Source organism: Herpailurus yagouaroundi, unplaced genomic scaffold (assembly GCF_014898765.1).
Source record: "Herpailurus yagouaroundi ecotype Mexico unplaced genomic scaffold, PumYag 161, whole genome shotgun sequence".
Lineage (NCBI taxonomy): Eukaryota > Metazoa > Chordata > Mammalia > Carnivora > Felidae > Herpailurus > Herpailurus yagouaroundi.
This window is the reverse complement of record NW_024412402.1, coordinates 9566449-9581115: the sequence shown is the minus strand read 5'-3', so window position 1 is coordinate 9581115 and position 14667 is coordinate 9566449. Positions and strand designations below refer to the sequence as shown.

Sequence of the window (14667 nt, the reverse complement as noted above, 5' to 3'; positions counted from 1 at the left end):
ACAAATGACACACCCGAATCCAGGCATGCTATTGCCATACTCCAAGAACGTAATGCGAAGCGGAGTATGACAAAGGCAAAACAATAAGACCAAGACGTCCGTGTGGCAGGGGCCTCAGGAAGACCCCCCACGGCCGCAGCCAGAAGCATCCTGAATGAGGGCAGCCTTACCAGGACACAAGCTCCAAAACCCTGGTGCAAAAGTGCCCGTCACTCAGTCAACAAGCATGGACTGAACAACCAGAGAACACTAAGCCCCTCGGGGACCTTACCAACACATGAACAGAGTACAAACCGAGGGATATGTGCTTTTAATGGAGATGTGCACTGTGCGCCCCGGGAGCAGAGGGAAAGCGCCCGAGGCGAGGGGAGAGCTGAGCTGAGAAAGTGAGATGATACTCCATCAGCCTTGTTCTCCACTCTCTGAAGACTCTACTCCATGAAGGGATTTGTTTCTTTTCCACTTCTGTGACGTCCTATGGACTCTAATACTCTCTGGGAACCAAGCATAGAAAGCTCTTTCGCCAGAGATCTGGAGGAACAGAGGAGAGATACATACTGAGCTAAGAGCAACCTCACCTACAGGGGAAAAGGCAGATGAGCTAACTGCTGGAATAGGTCACCAGAGCCACCAGGAATAACGAAATAAATACCCCAGGGGCATCAATGCTCCAGCTGATAATACCCCTGGCCAGAAAGGCAAAACCAGTATGGGTTCTCTCAATAGAGAATGTGGAGGCTGGCATACCTGGGGACTAGAAAAGAAAAAGCACTTTTTCAAAGGACCAGCTGAAATTTGGCTAGCCAGAGACTTATTCACTGATTTCACAAATAGTTCTTGAGTGCTTCCTATGTGCTGTGAGTAAGAGAAATGGTCTCTTCTAGTAGAACAACCAGTAAAGAAGTAAACAGGGCACCTGTAAACGGTTAAGCGTCTGACTCTTGATTTTGGCTCAGGTCACGATCTCAAGGTGGTGAGATCAAGCCCTGCATCAGGCTCTGTGCTGGGCATGGAGCCTGCTTGAGATTCCCTCTCTCCCTCTCCCCCATACTCTCTTGCTCGCTCTCTCTCAAAAAAAAAAAAAAAAAAAGAACAGATAAATATACAAAAAATGATAGCTTCTGATAAAGGCAATAAAGGAAGTAAATGACATATAAGAGAGAGAACCTCAAGGTGAAGGGGGCACTCGTTTAGAAAGGGTCAAGGGAAAACTCTCAGAACGGAACACAACTGAAACCTGTAGGAGACAAGGGATCTGGCCATGCAGAGCACTGAGGAAAGAGCACTGAGGCAGAAAAGCAGGTGCAAAGGGCCTGTGGCAAGCAACAGCTTGGCCCATCTGGGGACTGTCAGAAACGCCATGGGACTGGCAGCAAGGAAGGGAGAGTGGCACCACGTGAACCTGGCCAGGTGACAGGGCAGAGTCACGCAGAGCCCTGCACACCCCATTAAGAGTGTTATGCTGAGTATAACGAATACTACTAAAAGCAGAGTCCTGATGTGATCTGCTTTACGCTGTAAGAAGAACACTCCGGTGCGAGATGGAGCACCCCTGCGAAGGGCAAGGGTGTACACAGGGAGGCTAATAGGAAGCTACTGACAGTCTCAGGAGAGAGATGGTGGCTTGAGCTTAGACCGTCTAACCCTGAACTGAGCAGAAGAGAGTTTTTCTAAACATCCTTAGATCATTAGGTCCCCATTCACAAGAGAAAACAAAAAAAAAAAAATTAAGAAATACACTGAGCAAGAAATGTGTAAAAACCTGCGTGAAGAAAACTTTAAGTCACTCCTGAAAAACACAAACAAAACACAAATGGGAAGGAATACCATGTTCTTGGGCAGGGGGAGACTTCATAAAGATGCCAATCCTCCCTAGGTTCTTTCATAAACTGAACACAATTTTCTCCAAAATGCCAACCGTTCTCCCACACAGAGCCCTCCCCAGAACCAGACAAGGTGATTCGCAAGTTCCCAGGGAGGTAAGACAAGATAAGCACGAAAACTTGGGTAGGAGGTGTGGGGAAAGCCACAAGGGCATATCAGCCCTCCTGAAAAAGAGAATTTATTACCGAGCCTCAGTAATTAAGAGTATGGTGCTGACGTGTGAACGGACAGTACTATGGGAGATAAGTAGGCAAAATACACACGCTGGCACCTACTCAGTGGGGGAAAGATGGCCGAACCGTGCATGGTGTGGGGACAAACCCAGAGGAAAACATGAGAGAAGTATTTATCTGTGCAGTAGCGAAGGAATGCTTTTCTGACTATGGTACAACATTCCGAGGTCATGTGAGAACGGACTGATACATTTAATGTAAAAATGTTGAATTTTCATACAGCAAACAAATAAAAATCCTATGCTTTATACAAAGTGCGGGGGCTCTGGGAGTGCAAGATTCCTTCCCTCTCTCTAACAGGCCTGCAAACCTCCTGAATTATGTGCCCAGGTCCCTGACACATGACAATTTCAGAGGAATCTTCACCCCTCAACACAGCACAGAGCTTCAAAGTGCAGGCCCTTTTGTCAGGATACCTAGGTGTGGGTCCCAGCTGTGCCACTCAGTACACCTGTGACTGGAGGGAAATGATTTAACCTTTCTGTGCCTCAGTTTCCTCATCTGTAGAACGGGAATGATAATAGTACCTAACTCATGGAGTTGCCGTGAGGTTGAAAAGGAAATACGGGTGAAGTTCTTAGCACAGAGAATGGCACGTAGGAGCACTCAATAAATTCCGTTATTATTGTTAATAAAGTTATTGTTGTTGTTTAAAAAAAACACTGCTTTAGGTATTTTTTCTTAAGACACTGGGTTACCCCTGGCCTCAGGACACAATGTATTTCATGGTATCTTCTAACATATTTTCGTGTATATTTTTTAAAGACGGACCTTTTTTTAAGATTTTATTTCTGAGTCATCTCTATACCTAACATGGAGCTCGAACTCACAACCCTGAGATCAAGAGTCACACGCTCCACCAACTGAGCCAGCCTGAAGCCGCTATATTTTCATTTAAAGTTAATCATCGGGGTGCCTGGGTGGCTCAGTCAGTTAAGCATCTGTCTCTTGATTTCAGCTCAGGTCACAATCTCACAGTTCGTGGGATTAAGCCCCATGTCCGGCTCTGCACTGACAGTGAGGAGCCTGCTTGGAATTCTCTCTCTCCCTCTCTCTGTCCCTCCCGCATGCACACACACGCGCTCTCTCTTTCTCTCTCTCAACATAGATAAACATTTAAAAATACGGGGCGCCTGGGTGGCTCAGTCGGTTGAGCGTCCGACTTCAGCTCAGGTCACGATCTCGCAGTCCGCGAGTTCGAGCCCCGCGTCGGGCTATGGGCTGATGGCTCAGAGCCTGGAGCCTGCTTCCGATTCTGTGTCTCCCTCTCTCTCTGCCCCTCCCCCGTTCATGCTCTGTCTCTCTCTGTCTCAAAAATAAATAAACGTTAAAAATAAATAAATAAATAAATAAATAAATCATTGATCTAACCCAAGGCCAGCAAGCTTTCTCTGTAAAGGGCCAGACAGTAAATATTTTAGGCTTTGTGGGTGATACGGTTTCTCTCACAACTACTCAGCACTGCCCTTGTACCACGAAAGCGGCCACAGACAATACATAAGCAAATAAGCATGGCTATTTTCCAATCAAACCTTATTTACAAGAAGGCAACAGGCCAGGGGAGGCCCATGAGTTAGTTTCCCAACCCCTGATCCAACCAAATATACCAAACAGCCCTGTACATGTACCAGATTTGTATCAGAACAAAATTAAATCAGAGACCATTCCTGCCCTCAAAGAACTATTATAGTACACCCCAGGCCTCTTACCTTGCTCACTGGGGATGTAGGTCTCATCATAATCCTCCTCCAGAACCAGCTGGTCTCCTATGCGGATGGGTCTCCCGGCCATGACTGGTATGGGCTCGAACACCTACGTCCTGGAGACCCCCATCCAAAGAGACAATCAATGACCCACCTTAAAAGGAGAAAAACTGGAGCCCGGTCACGGAGCCCCTGGGTCAGACCAGACCCTGCAAGCCAACTTAGCAAATCTTCCAGACTCCAGGGACAGCGGAGGCTGGAACAATGGCTCAGAACTCAGGCCTCACAGACTCTGCACCTCATAAAGTTCCCTGAGACGCATCTCCCAAACGCTTGCTGAGTACTCAGCGTGTCACAAAAGAGCTGGAAACCCAGGTCTCTCTCTCAAGAGTGTGACCTCATATCCCGCCCCCCACCACCAGGGGAGAAACAACTCACAGTATAGGACCCCCAGCAAGAAAACCCTAGTGACACCAAAAGGGCGGCACACCCTCATCCCCCCTGATGGCAACGTATCCCAGTGCAGCCACACTACCTTCAACACACGTCCCTGTTTACACCCAATGATGCCCTCAAGGAGCTTACAGTCTAGGGGAAGTAGCACACACAACTTCAACAGCAGAAGGCAGAAGGGGAAAAATAACCATCCTGCTCCAGAAGTACTAAGAGAGAAGAAATATATTCCCGCTGAAGGGGGAAGGAAGGCTTTGTACGGAGCTGGGTACCAAAGGCAGACAAGAGTCACGTTGGTGGAGAGAGCGAAGCTGGCAGAGGGGATGTCGGGTGCAGACAAGGCGCTCTGGAGTACGGGATACAGAACGCGGGGCAGGGGCTGGCGTGGAAAGCTAGGTCACGGAGAGCCTTGTAGACCGTGTGAAAGAGTCTCCACTCTCCCCTGCGGCAAAGGGGAGCCACTGAGGGCTTTGGTGAGAGAAAGTGGCACACGGCGGCCTTTTTTCAGGATGTGAACTCCGGCAGGGATGGATGTCAGGACGGGAGAAGTAAGACTGGTGTCAGGAAAACCACGGAGGCGGCTGCCATCCAGGTGAAAGACGATGAGGGCTTAAACTAGGGCAGAAGCAGAGAGAATGGAGAAGGGGCAGATGCTGTGATGGCAGGGTTAATAGGAGCGGGATGGGATGCAGGGTGGAAAAGAGTCCAACTTGAGTCCAAGGTTTCTAGCTCCGGGGATGGCACAGCGTCGAATTCAAATTCTTCAACTGACAAGCTCATGCCGTTCCCTGCTCCTCCCTCCCAGGTCACAACTCTCCCGTTCTTGCACCTCCCACACTGAGGCTCCCAGTGACGCAGAGGAAGGTCCCCCTGTAAGGTGGCTGCTGGAGTGCGTGCCCCACCTGAGAAGGCATCACCTCGCTGGTATGACTGACGGGAGTCTAGAGAAACAAGCCTGACCTCTTCAGAAGCTGTCACTGTTCCACCTGGAACAGCAAGCGAAATACAGCCCTCTTACAGCAGGGGAAGTGAACAGAAAGACCCTGTCATCAAAAAAGGAGGTTGCGGGGGGGAGGGTGCCTGGGTGGCTCAGTTGGGTTGGCGGCCGACTTCCACTCAGGTCATGATCTCGCGGTCCCTGAGTTCGAGCTCCGTGTTGGGCTCTGTGCTGACAGCTCAGAGCCCGGAGCCTGCTTCGGATTCTGTCTCCCTCTCTCTCTGCCCCTCCGCTGCTCAGGCTCTGTCTATCTCTCAAAAAAATAAATAAACGTTGAAAAAAAATTTTTGTTAAAGGAAGTTGGGATGTGTCCTGTAATGAGTGCTCAGGAAATGGCCAGGTCCGGTGGCTCTGAATCTGTTCCAAGATTGCTGTTGCCTGATAAACAGCAAAGGATATATGAGGGATCGTTACTGTGGCCCTCTCTGTACCCTGAGAATTGACAGATGGGCCAGGAAGGTATCTTGCCTTACGACTCACAAGGAACGGCTCCCTCTGTCAGTCCAACGGAGCCAAGGGAGTGAGGCTATGCCCCCTCTCATTCCCACCATGACACCTCCAAGCAGCAATTTCATGCCTTAAGAAGAAAGGCTAATGGAAGAAGCATTCTCCTCTACGGTACGTAAACCCAAGTGGGGATCTGTGCCCTACCCTAAGAACCGCTAACACCCTAGGAGCCCATAATGTTTCCTCCACACACACAGAGATAAGCAGGGCCACAGACTCTTAAAAAGCAGAGCAGAGAAGCACCAGGAACCAGGGCAGCTGATGTGGCTTAATGAGCCACAGGAATCTTGAATTCTCTAAGTTAGGGAGGAGAGGGAAGGAGAAAGGGAAAGAATCCCTGGGGAAGGAGGAATCCCTAGCGGCCTGAACACCGGAGCTAGCCGATGTTCAGTCCAACAGGCTGCGACCTGTCACAAGGCACTGTAGCAACCATCCCGGAGCATTCGAGAAATGTTTCACATCCCTAGATACACCCCGTCTCCGGAAAGCATCGGGCAGGTGAAATCTCTCTGTGGCAGGATGCCCACTTAGCTATATCGAAATGTCAGGAAGAATCTGGAAAACCCAGAATCATGGGTCACTCGAATTTCACACAAATCTTCCACCGAAAAAGATCTTCTGTGGGTAAGGACAGGACCAAAAGGGCAGGAACCACAGGAAGGAGGAGGTGGTGGGAAGAGAAATCATTTGCATTTAGTGGCTACTAGAGATCATTTATTCATTCGAGAAATGTTTATTGAGCACCTAAGTTTACCTTTTTTCAAATGTTCATTTATTTTTGAGAGAGAGAGAGAGTGGAGGAGGTGCAGAGAGAGAGGCGGACAGAGGATCTGAGGTGGGCTCCGTGCTGACAGCAGCGAGCCTGATGTTGGGCTTGAACTCACGAACCACAAGATCACGACCTGAGCCGAAGTCTGACACTCAACCGACTGAGCCACCCAGATGCCTCTAAGTGTACCTTTGGCTGGGCACTAGGGATGCAATGAAGAGTAAAAACACCTGCACACTAGCAGAGCACACATACATGCACATTTGCACAATTAGGGTTCCCTGTATAATTACTGCTTCCAGTCTGCCTCAACAGTTATAAAGAAAGTATAAAGGAAAGAAAAGATTTCCTGGAGATGGCACTGGGGAGAAGGTGGAAGACACTGTAAGTGATTAGGTAGTGGGAACTGAGCATAGGTTTGGGAACATTACTGGCTTTGAATCCCAGCTCTGCCACTTACCGGCTGGGCAAGGCACCTCAGTTTTCTCACCTGTAAAATGGAGAGAATGATGTCTACCGCCATTGACGGGAGAATTAAATTATCCAGTATATGTAAAATACTTAAAACACAGTATAATCTCAATAAATGTGAGTTGCTGTTGTTATTACTATTTACATACGTGAAAGGCTTATTCTACATCGTTCCAGAGGACAGATCTAATACCAGGGAACATAAGTGAAAGCCATTCGGACATTCAAGGACCACTTACTGAACACCTACCATGGGCTGGCACTGTGCTATTAGGGGCTACAGACGTGATTACACAAGGTCCTGAACTCCAGCTGACCCTAGCTGAGAAGCCAAACATGATTATATAATGTGTTAAGCACATTAAGGGAAGTAACAGGGAATACAACGGGAAACTAAGGTAAGGATTGCAAATGTTACTTTGGAAGATCAGGGAAAGCATCACAGAGTCCAGGACCAACGAGATGGCTCTTAAAGAATAAGCAGGAGCTCACCAAGACGAGGGAATAAGGGAATATAAGGCAGAAGAAACAGCCTGGACAAAGGTAAAGAGGCAGGAAAGAATGTGGTGGGTGCAGAGAATTCATTTTGCAACAAAAGCTTAGATTCACTGAACACTTCCTACGTTCCAAGAACTGTACTAATACAGCACATACATCATCTCACCTCCTCCTCTCAAATAGGTAGAAATTGTTTTCCCAGGGGCGCCTCGGTGGCTCAGTCAGTTAAGCGCCCGACTCGTTTCGGCTCAGGTCGTGATCCGCGGTGTCTGAGTTCAAGCCCCTCATCGGGCTCTGTGCTGGCAGGTCAGAGCCTGCTTGAGATTCTCTCCCTCTCTCAAAATGAACTTTTTTTTAAAAAAAAAAGTTTAAAAATAAAAAAAGGAAATTATTTTCCCCATTTTCAAATAAGGAAAGTGAAGCTCTGCAAGGTTAAATAAAAAAGAACTTGGCAAGTTTCCAAAGGTTAAAGGCACAGCAGAACATGCATGCGCCCGCGTCTGTGGGACCCCAAAGCGTGAGCTCTTAACCACTCGGACGTGACCAGAACACAAGGGGCAAAGGGAGGAGCGGCAGGAGAGAGATCTACAGTGGAAGGCAAGCAGCACAGTCTAAAGGGCTGGGAAGGACTGAGGTTGTATCCTGCACATGGTGAGAAGCCATCACAGGACTTCACAAAGGAGACTGGCATGGTCAGATCTGCAGTTTAGAAAGATACTCTGACCGCTGCATAGGAACTACTTCGAGGAGGGCAAGAATAGAAGCGGAGGGACCAGTTAGGAAGCTTTCCTGAAAGCACAGGCAAGAAATTACGAACGAAGCCAGCGGCTGTGAGAATGGAAAGGAAGGACCAGACGCTCAGGGTATTAGGAGGCGGAATTAGAGGACCTGAAGTCTGCAGCAAGTGAAGGGCAGGGAGGAGGGAAATCAGGGCACTTCCGCCGGTCTGATTATCTGTACTCTTCCATGCCTTGCCCAACAGCCCCACCTAGCATGCTCCCTAGAATATAGGAAATGCCCATCAAATGTCTGCTGCCTATAGCAGCTGAATGAATTCCAGGTGCAGACCTGGCTGAGTGAACAGGGGAGTCCTTCACTGACACAGGAATACAAGGAGGAGGCACAGATCAGGGGCGCCAGGACGGTGGGGGAGGCATGTAGGTGGAGATGGTCAGTAGGCAGGCCTGAGCTCAGGAAAGAGGTCTGGACTTGAGCCCACTCTAGTTAAATGAACGTCTGGGCGAAATCACCCAGAGATGGGCTACGGTGAGTAGAAAGGGGAGAGGCCTGCACAGACAGCTCAGTTAGGAGACCCAGGAGCGAGGAGTCGTGGAAGCCAAGTGAGGGCTGCGGTTCCAAGTGGAGGAGGTAGATTTTTCAATCAATGCAAGGAAAGGAAAAAAACAAAACCCCAAAACTTCCTGACTTCCCCAGCTGACCCAAAGACGTCAGAAGGTCGGGCTAGCCCTGGATTCGGACACCGGGGAAGCCTCCCCAGAAGACAGATATCCGAGCGGGCTTCGGAGGCCGGGCCTCACACTCCAACCACAGACAGGACAAGTGAAGGGGCGCCCCGGCCAGCTGACAGGCGTAGCCCGGCGCCCGCTGTCACTCGCGCTCGCCCCTCGCCCGCACCCCGGCCCAGCCCGGCGTCCCTTCCGCCACTCGGGGAGATTCTGGATGGATGCACTCTAGTCCGGCCGCTCCTTCTTCACTTCTCCCTCCAGTTCCCGCCCACACTCGTGCTCATCCCGCTCGCGGGCACACGAGTGTGCCCCAACTCTCCGGCTTCCCTCTTTCCCCTGCCCCCTCCCTCGAGGAGGTCCTCACCTGCCCCCCCCGCCCCGGGAGGCACTGGACGACCGCTCCCGGGTCCGCTCAGCTTCCGCAGTACCACCCCGGCTCCCCGCTTCCAGGGACGCCGGGGTGTTGCTCTGCAGCAGCCAACAACCACTTCCGGAAAGAGTACCAACCTAGCAACTAAGAGTCCCGCCTCTACACAGAGCCAATAGGTCGCTGAACAAGGGCTGTGACACTGGATTGGTTAGAGGTCCCGTCGGGTAACGGAGGAGTGCAGCACGTTTCCCGTTGCACGATGGGAGATGTAGTCCAAGATAGTTGATAGCGGGGCCACAAGGGGTCATAAGAGAGCTCTGAATTTGGTTATGAGGGGAATTTCTTCCTGGGCAGGAAAGGGGCATTCACAGTATTAATAGTAAGGTGAATTAACTAAGGCAATCTATCCCTCATCATTTTTTAACATAGGCTCCACGCCCACGTGGGGCTTGAACTCCCCACCCTGAGATCAAGAGTCGGATGGTACACCCACCGAGCCAGCCAGGCACCCTGCCACCCTGTCATCACTTTTTTTTTTTTTTTTTTGAGAGAGAGAGCAAAAGGGGGAGGGGCAGAGAGAGGGGAACAGAGGATCAGAAGCAGGCTCTGCACTGCTCAGCAGTGAGCAGTGGGGCTCAAATTCACGAACCGTGAGATCATGACCTGAGCTAAAGTCAATGCTCAACTGACTGAGCCACCCAGGTGCTCCCCCCACAACCCGTCATCATTTTTTAAGTAGTGTGATTAATGGCAGGTGAATAATACATTGATCATCAGTAACCCATTAAGGCTTTAATAAACAAAAGAAACGTGAATGTAAGGGGAGAGGAGACCACCCCACCCCCACCCCCTGCAAAAGAACTGGCTTTCCCGTGCTATGATTAAATAGCGCCTGACCAGGACTTAAGAACCCTGGTTTCCGTTGTTTGTCTTTTCAACCAGAGCACAGGGCTCAGTTTGCAACATCGGTGAGGATAACATCTGTCATACCTGTTTCAAAGAGTCTGTTTAAGAAGAAACAAGTGATGCAATGTAGAGCCGTTCTACAAGCTCTGTCTGGCAGAAAGGTTGCTACTAATATAATTCCAAAGAGCTTCATTTTGCTTACGTGGAAGGCAAATCTTCTTTTCTCTCAAGTGTCCTCAACCTCAGGGCCAGTTTACATCCTTGCGGAACTGGGGGACTGAAAAGTGAACTTAGGGGTTGAAGACATTGAGTCCCCTGGAGCAGCTGCTGACTGGTTCTGTTGTAGAGGTGGATCTGGCTCCTACCATCTCCCAAAACGAGTACCAGTGCCCCCGATCGCAGAATGCAAAACTCAGATTGTTGTCTCTGTAGATCCAAACCAGATAGCTAGAATGTATTCCTCTTGTTTAAGTCCGGCTCTTTCTGCGGCAGCTCTGCCTGTACTTCCTTTATTCTGCCTGCAGCCGACCCAACCGTGCTCCCCCTTCCTCCTCACACTCCTTAAAAGTCTCACTGAGGGGTCAGGGGGACAGACTGGGATGGGACTCCAAGGGTTCACAAGCTCATCCTCCACAGACCTCATACAAAACAATATTCAAAAAACTATTGGCAGACTTGGTCCCTGTGTCCAAGAACTTGTAATCAATCTGGTTGACTTCGATTGCCGTCAAAATTCTTAACTTTCATTCCTTAGCATGAATCCCTTTCTGTCTCGTGGGGAGAGCTAATAAAATCAGGGTCACCAAGGGACTAATGGGATTACCCCGCACAGATAAACAATTTGCATTTTATCAGGTTTCCCTGTTGGTTTGTTCTTCAAAGTGCAAACCAATTTATAAAATACCCTTAGGCAAACATAATTAAGAAAACAAATCTTTGGGGGGAAATAACAAAAATGACACACCAATTGATATGCCAGTAATATACCCAGTGAATAAGGAAGAGAGACTGAGAAGTTCATACGCATATGTTATCTTCTGTACTCAAAGATGTGGGAGGAATAAAGCTAAACTGGCCCCAAATTTATGCCATACCCCCAAGTCAGAAATTTCAGTTAGAACTTTTTCTTCTCTTTTCATACTGTTTACTTGTAATATACAGAAAATCACCCACATAATAAGAAGTAACAACATTTGTTAATCCTACCATTTTTTAAGTATATAAAGATGTGAAATGTTCCCTCTACTCTTTGAATCCACCACATATTTTTAAAAAATGTTTATTTATTTATTTTGAGAGAGAGAGAAAGCATGAGCGGGGGAGAGAGAGAGAGAATCTCAAGCAGGTTTCAAGCTATAAGCACAGAGCCCAACACGGGGCTCCATCTCAAGAAACTGCAAGGTCATGACCCTAGCAGAAACCAAGAGTCAGACATTTAACCAACTGAGCCACCCAGGAGCCCCTTAATCCACCATATTTAAAATTGCAAACTTCCCTTCTTTCTCCCTCCTCTGCTTTACCTTCCCCCATAGTATATATCACCATCTGTAATACTGTATATTTTATTTCTTTACCATCATTCTCCCTGTATAGAATGTAAAGTGCATGAGGACAGGGATTTTGTCCATTTTAGCATTGCTGTATCCACAGTGCCTAAAACAGTGCTTAACATGTAGTAAGTTCTCAATACACATTTGCTGAATGAATAAATAAGCTGAATGAAGGAGGGAATTTCACACTTCGGAGGAAACCACTGTTGACATTTGGGTTCCTACCTTCCAGACTTTTTAATGTTTATGCAGATGTAAATGTATATGCATACATATATATGCACATGTGCATACTTTTTAATTTTTGCATAAATGAGATCATAATGTATATGTTATTCTACAATGTGCTTTTTTCACTTAACATCTTTCAAGGTGAGTTCATAATGAGTTACTTCATTCTTTATAAAGGTTCAGTAGGAGTCCATTAAATGAGTGTCTCCTTCCCCTACTGATAACCGTTTATTTTTGTTTCCAAAGTGTTTGTGTTGGACACATGCTGAAATACAGTTACATTTGTTGGATAGGATCCTAGAAGTGACATTGCTCAAAGAGTTTACATTTTTTACATTTCAATAGAAATTGCCAAATTTCTCTCTAAAATAGAATAATTTTTGGGGCGCCTGGGTGGCGCAGTCGGTTAAGCGTCTGACTTCAGCCAGGTCACGATCTCGCGGTCCGTGAGTTCGAGCCCCGCGTCGGGCTCTGGGCTGATGGCTCAGAGCCTGGAGCCTGTTTCCCTCTCTCTCTCCCTCTCTCTCTGCCCCTCCCCCATTCATGCTCTGTCTCTCTCTGTCCCAAAAATAAATAAACGTTGAAAAAAAATTTAAAATAGAATAATTTTAATCCAACCAACACTTTCACCAACACCAAATATTTCCAATGTGAGGCAAAAAAAAAAAAAAAAAATGGTGATGGTATCTAAATATTGCTGTGACTGCATTCTTTCACTGTTAATGAAGTTGAACTTTTTTCCACGTGTTCACCGGCCATTGAATTTCTTCTCTTAGTTATCTATTCACATTCTTTGTTCATTTTTCTACTAGGTTGACTGGGGGGTTTATTGACTTGTAGAAGCTCTTTGTATATTATAGACATTAAGCCTTTGTTTCTTTATTATGTGACAAATGTTGTTTCCTAGTCTGTAACTTATGTTTTAACTTTATAAATGTTATTTTTAATTTTGTAAATGGTGCAGTGATAACACTAATAGCTAGGCTTTATTAAGCATATACAATATACCAGATGCCATTCTAAGGGCTTTATGTGAATTATCTCATTTAAATCTCATGCTATAAGGGGCCCTTGGCTGGCTCAGTCAGTAGAGCAAGTGACTCTTGATTCCAGGGTTGTGAGTTCAAGCCCCATGTTAGGTATGGAGAATACTTAAAAATAAAATATTTTATTACTTTTTAATGTTTATTCATGTTAAGAGAGAGACGGACAGAGTACAAGTGGGGAGGGGCAGAGAGAGGGAGACACAGAATCCAAAGCAGGTTCCAGGCTCTGAGGTTGTTAGCACCGTGAGATCATGACTTGAGCCAAAGTCAAACGCTTAACCAACTGAGCCACCCAGGGGCCCTTAAAAATAAAATATCTTAAAATAAATAAATAAATAAATCTTACATCACAAGGAATGTACTACTGCTATCCCCATTTTACAAATGAGAAAACTGACGACTAGAAAGGATAAGTAACTAACCTGGAGTCTCCCAGTTTCTAAGCGGAAGAACCACACTTGAAATACCACCAGTCTGACTCTGTAGAAGATTTAAAAATTTAAGCAGTCAAGGGTCGCCTGGGTGGTTCAGTCAGCGAAGCATCTGACTTCAGCTCGGGCCATGATCTCGTGGTTCGTGAGTTCAAGCCCCACGTTGGGCTCTGTACTGACAGTGCAGAGCCTGGCCCCTGCTTCAGGTTCTGTGTCTCCCTCTCCCTCTTCCCCTCTACTACTAGTTCTCATTGTCTCCCTCTCTCTGTCTTTCAAAAATAAACACGAAAAAAACAAATTTAAGTAGCCAAGCCTCCCCATTAAAATAAAACAAAACTGAGTTTTGTTAGAGAGACCTTTGCTAACATAAAATTATTAAATACTCCTCTATTTTTTTCTGTAGTTTTATTTTTCATGTTAAGCCATTTGATCTATCTGAAGTTAATTTTTACATGAGATAGAGATTTAGTTTTCTTTCCTTCTAAATGGATAGCCAATTGTCCCCCAAACAGTTATTGAATAATAGATCTATCTCCTTTTGAGATGAATGTCATCTTTATCATATACAGAATTCCCACACATGCATTGATCTCCTGATTTTTAATTGATTTTTATTTACTTATTTTTTAATAGTTGTTTATTTTTGATAGAGCGCAAGTGGGGGAGGGGGAGGGAGAGGGGGCAGAGGATCTGAAGCAGGCTCGGCGCTGACAGCAGTGAGTCTGAGGTGGGTTCGAATTCACAAACAGGGAGATCATGGTTTGAGCTGAAGTCAAACACTCAATCTAACCGACTGAGGCATTCAGATGCCCCTAAATTGACTTTTCTTTTCAAACATGCGTCCAATGACCCTGTTGGTTAGGATTCCCTGTTCATATCATATAATCTGCAAACAAACATTCCTTTGCTTTCCTATATGTTTTTAAATTGCTCTGTGATTTTATTAACCAATATTAATGCAGCAACAAGGGAACAAATCTCCCAAAACACTATACACGGTTTCACAAGACGAACTGCAGGGAGAAAAGTGACTTAAGAAGGGTCAATGGCATCCCAGGATCTTGGCGGATACATTCCTGGGGGGGGGGTGCACCTCTAATTTCTGGTAGAGGGGGGTCTCCTTCCTGGACAAGGCATGCCTGTTGGCAACCT

General features: G+C 46.9%; 1 protein-coding gene across 7 annotated transcripts in view; it reads right to left on the bottom strand.

Annotated features, from left to right (window-relative positions):
• Positions 1-9464, bottom strand: part of CEP164 (centrosomal protein 164) — a 73160-nt gene extending 63696 nt beyond the window's left edge. For 6 of the 7 annotated variants that reach the window (XM_040483131.1, XM_040483133.1, XM_040483134.1 and 3 more), the window contains exons 1-2: positions 9350-9464; positions 3827-3939 (exon numbers count right to left, since the gene is read on the bottom strand). In XM_040483131.1, coding sequence (XP_040339065.1) covers positions 3827-3908 — 82 coding nt within the window. In that variant the 5' untranslated portion in view covers positions 3909-3939; positions 9350-9464. Of the gene's footprint in view, positions 1-3826; positions 3940-7681; positions 7821-9349 lie in introns of those variants that run through there. The other variant, XM_040483130.1, reaches the window with a different exon arrangement.
• Positions 9465-14667: the final 5203 nt, after the last annotated feature.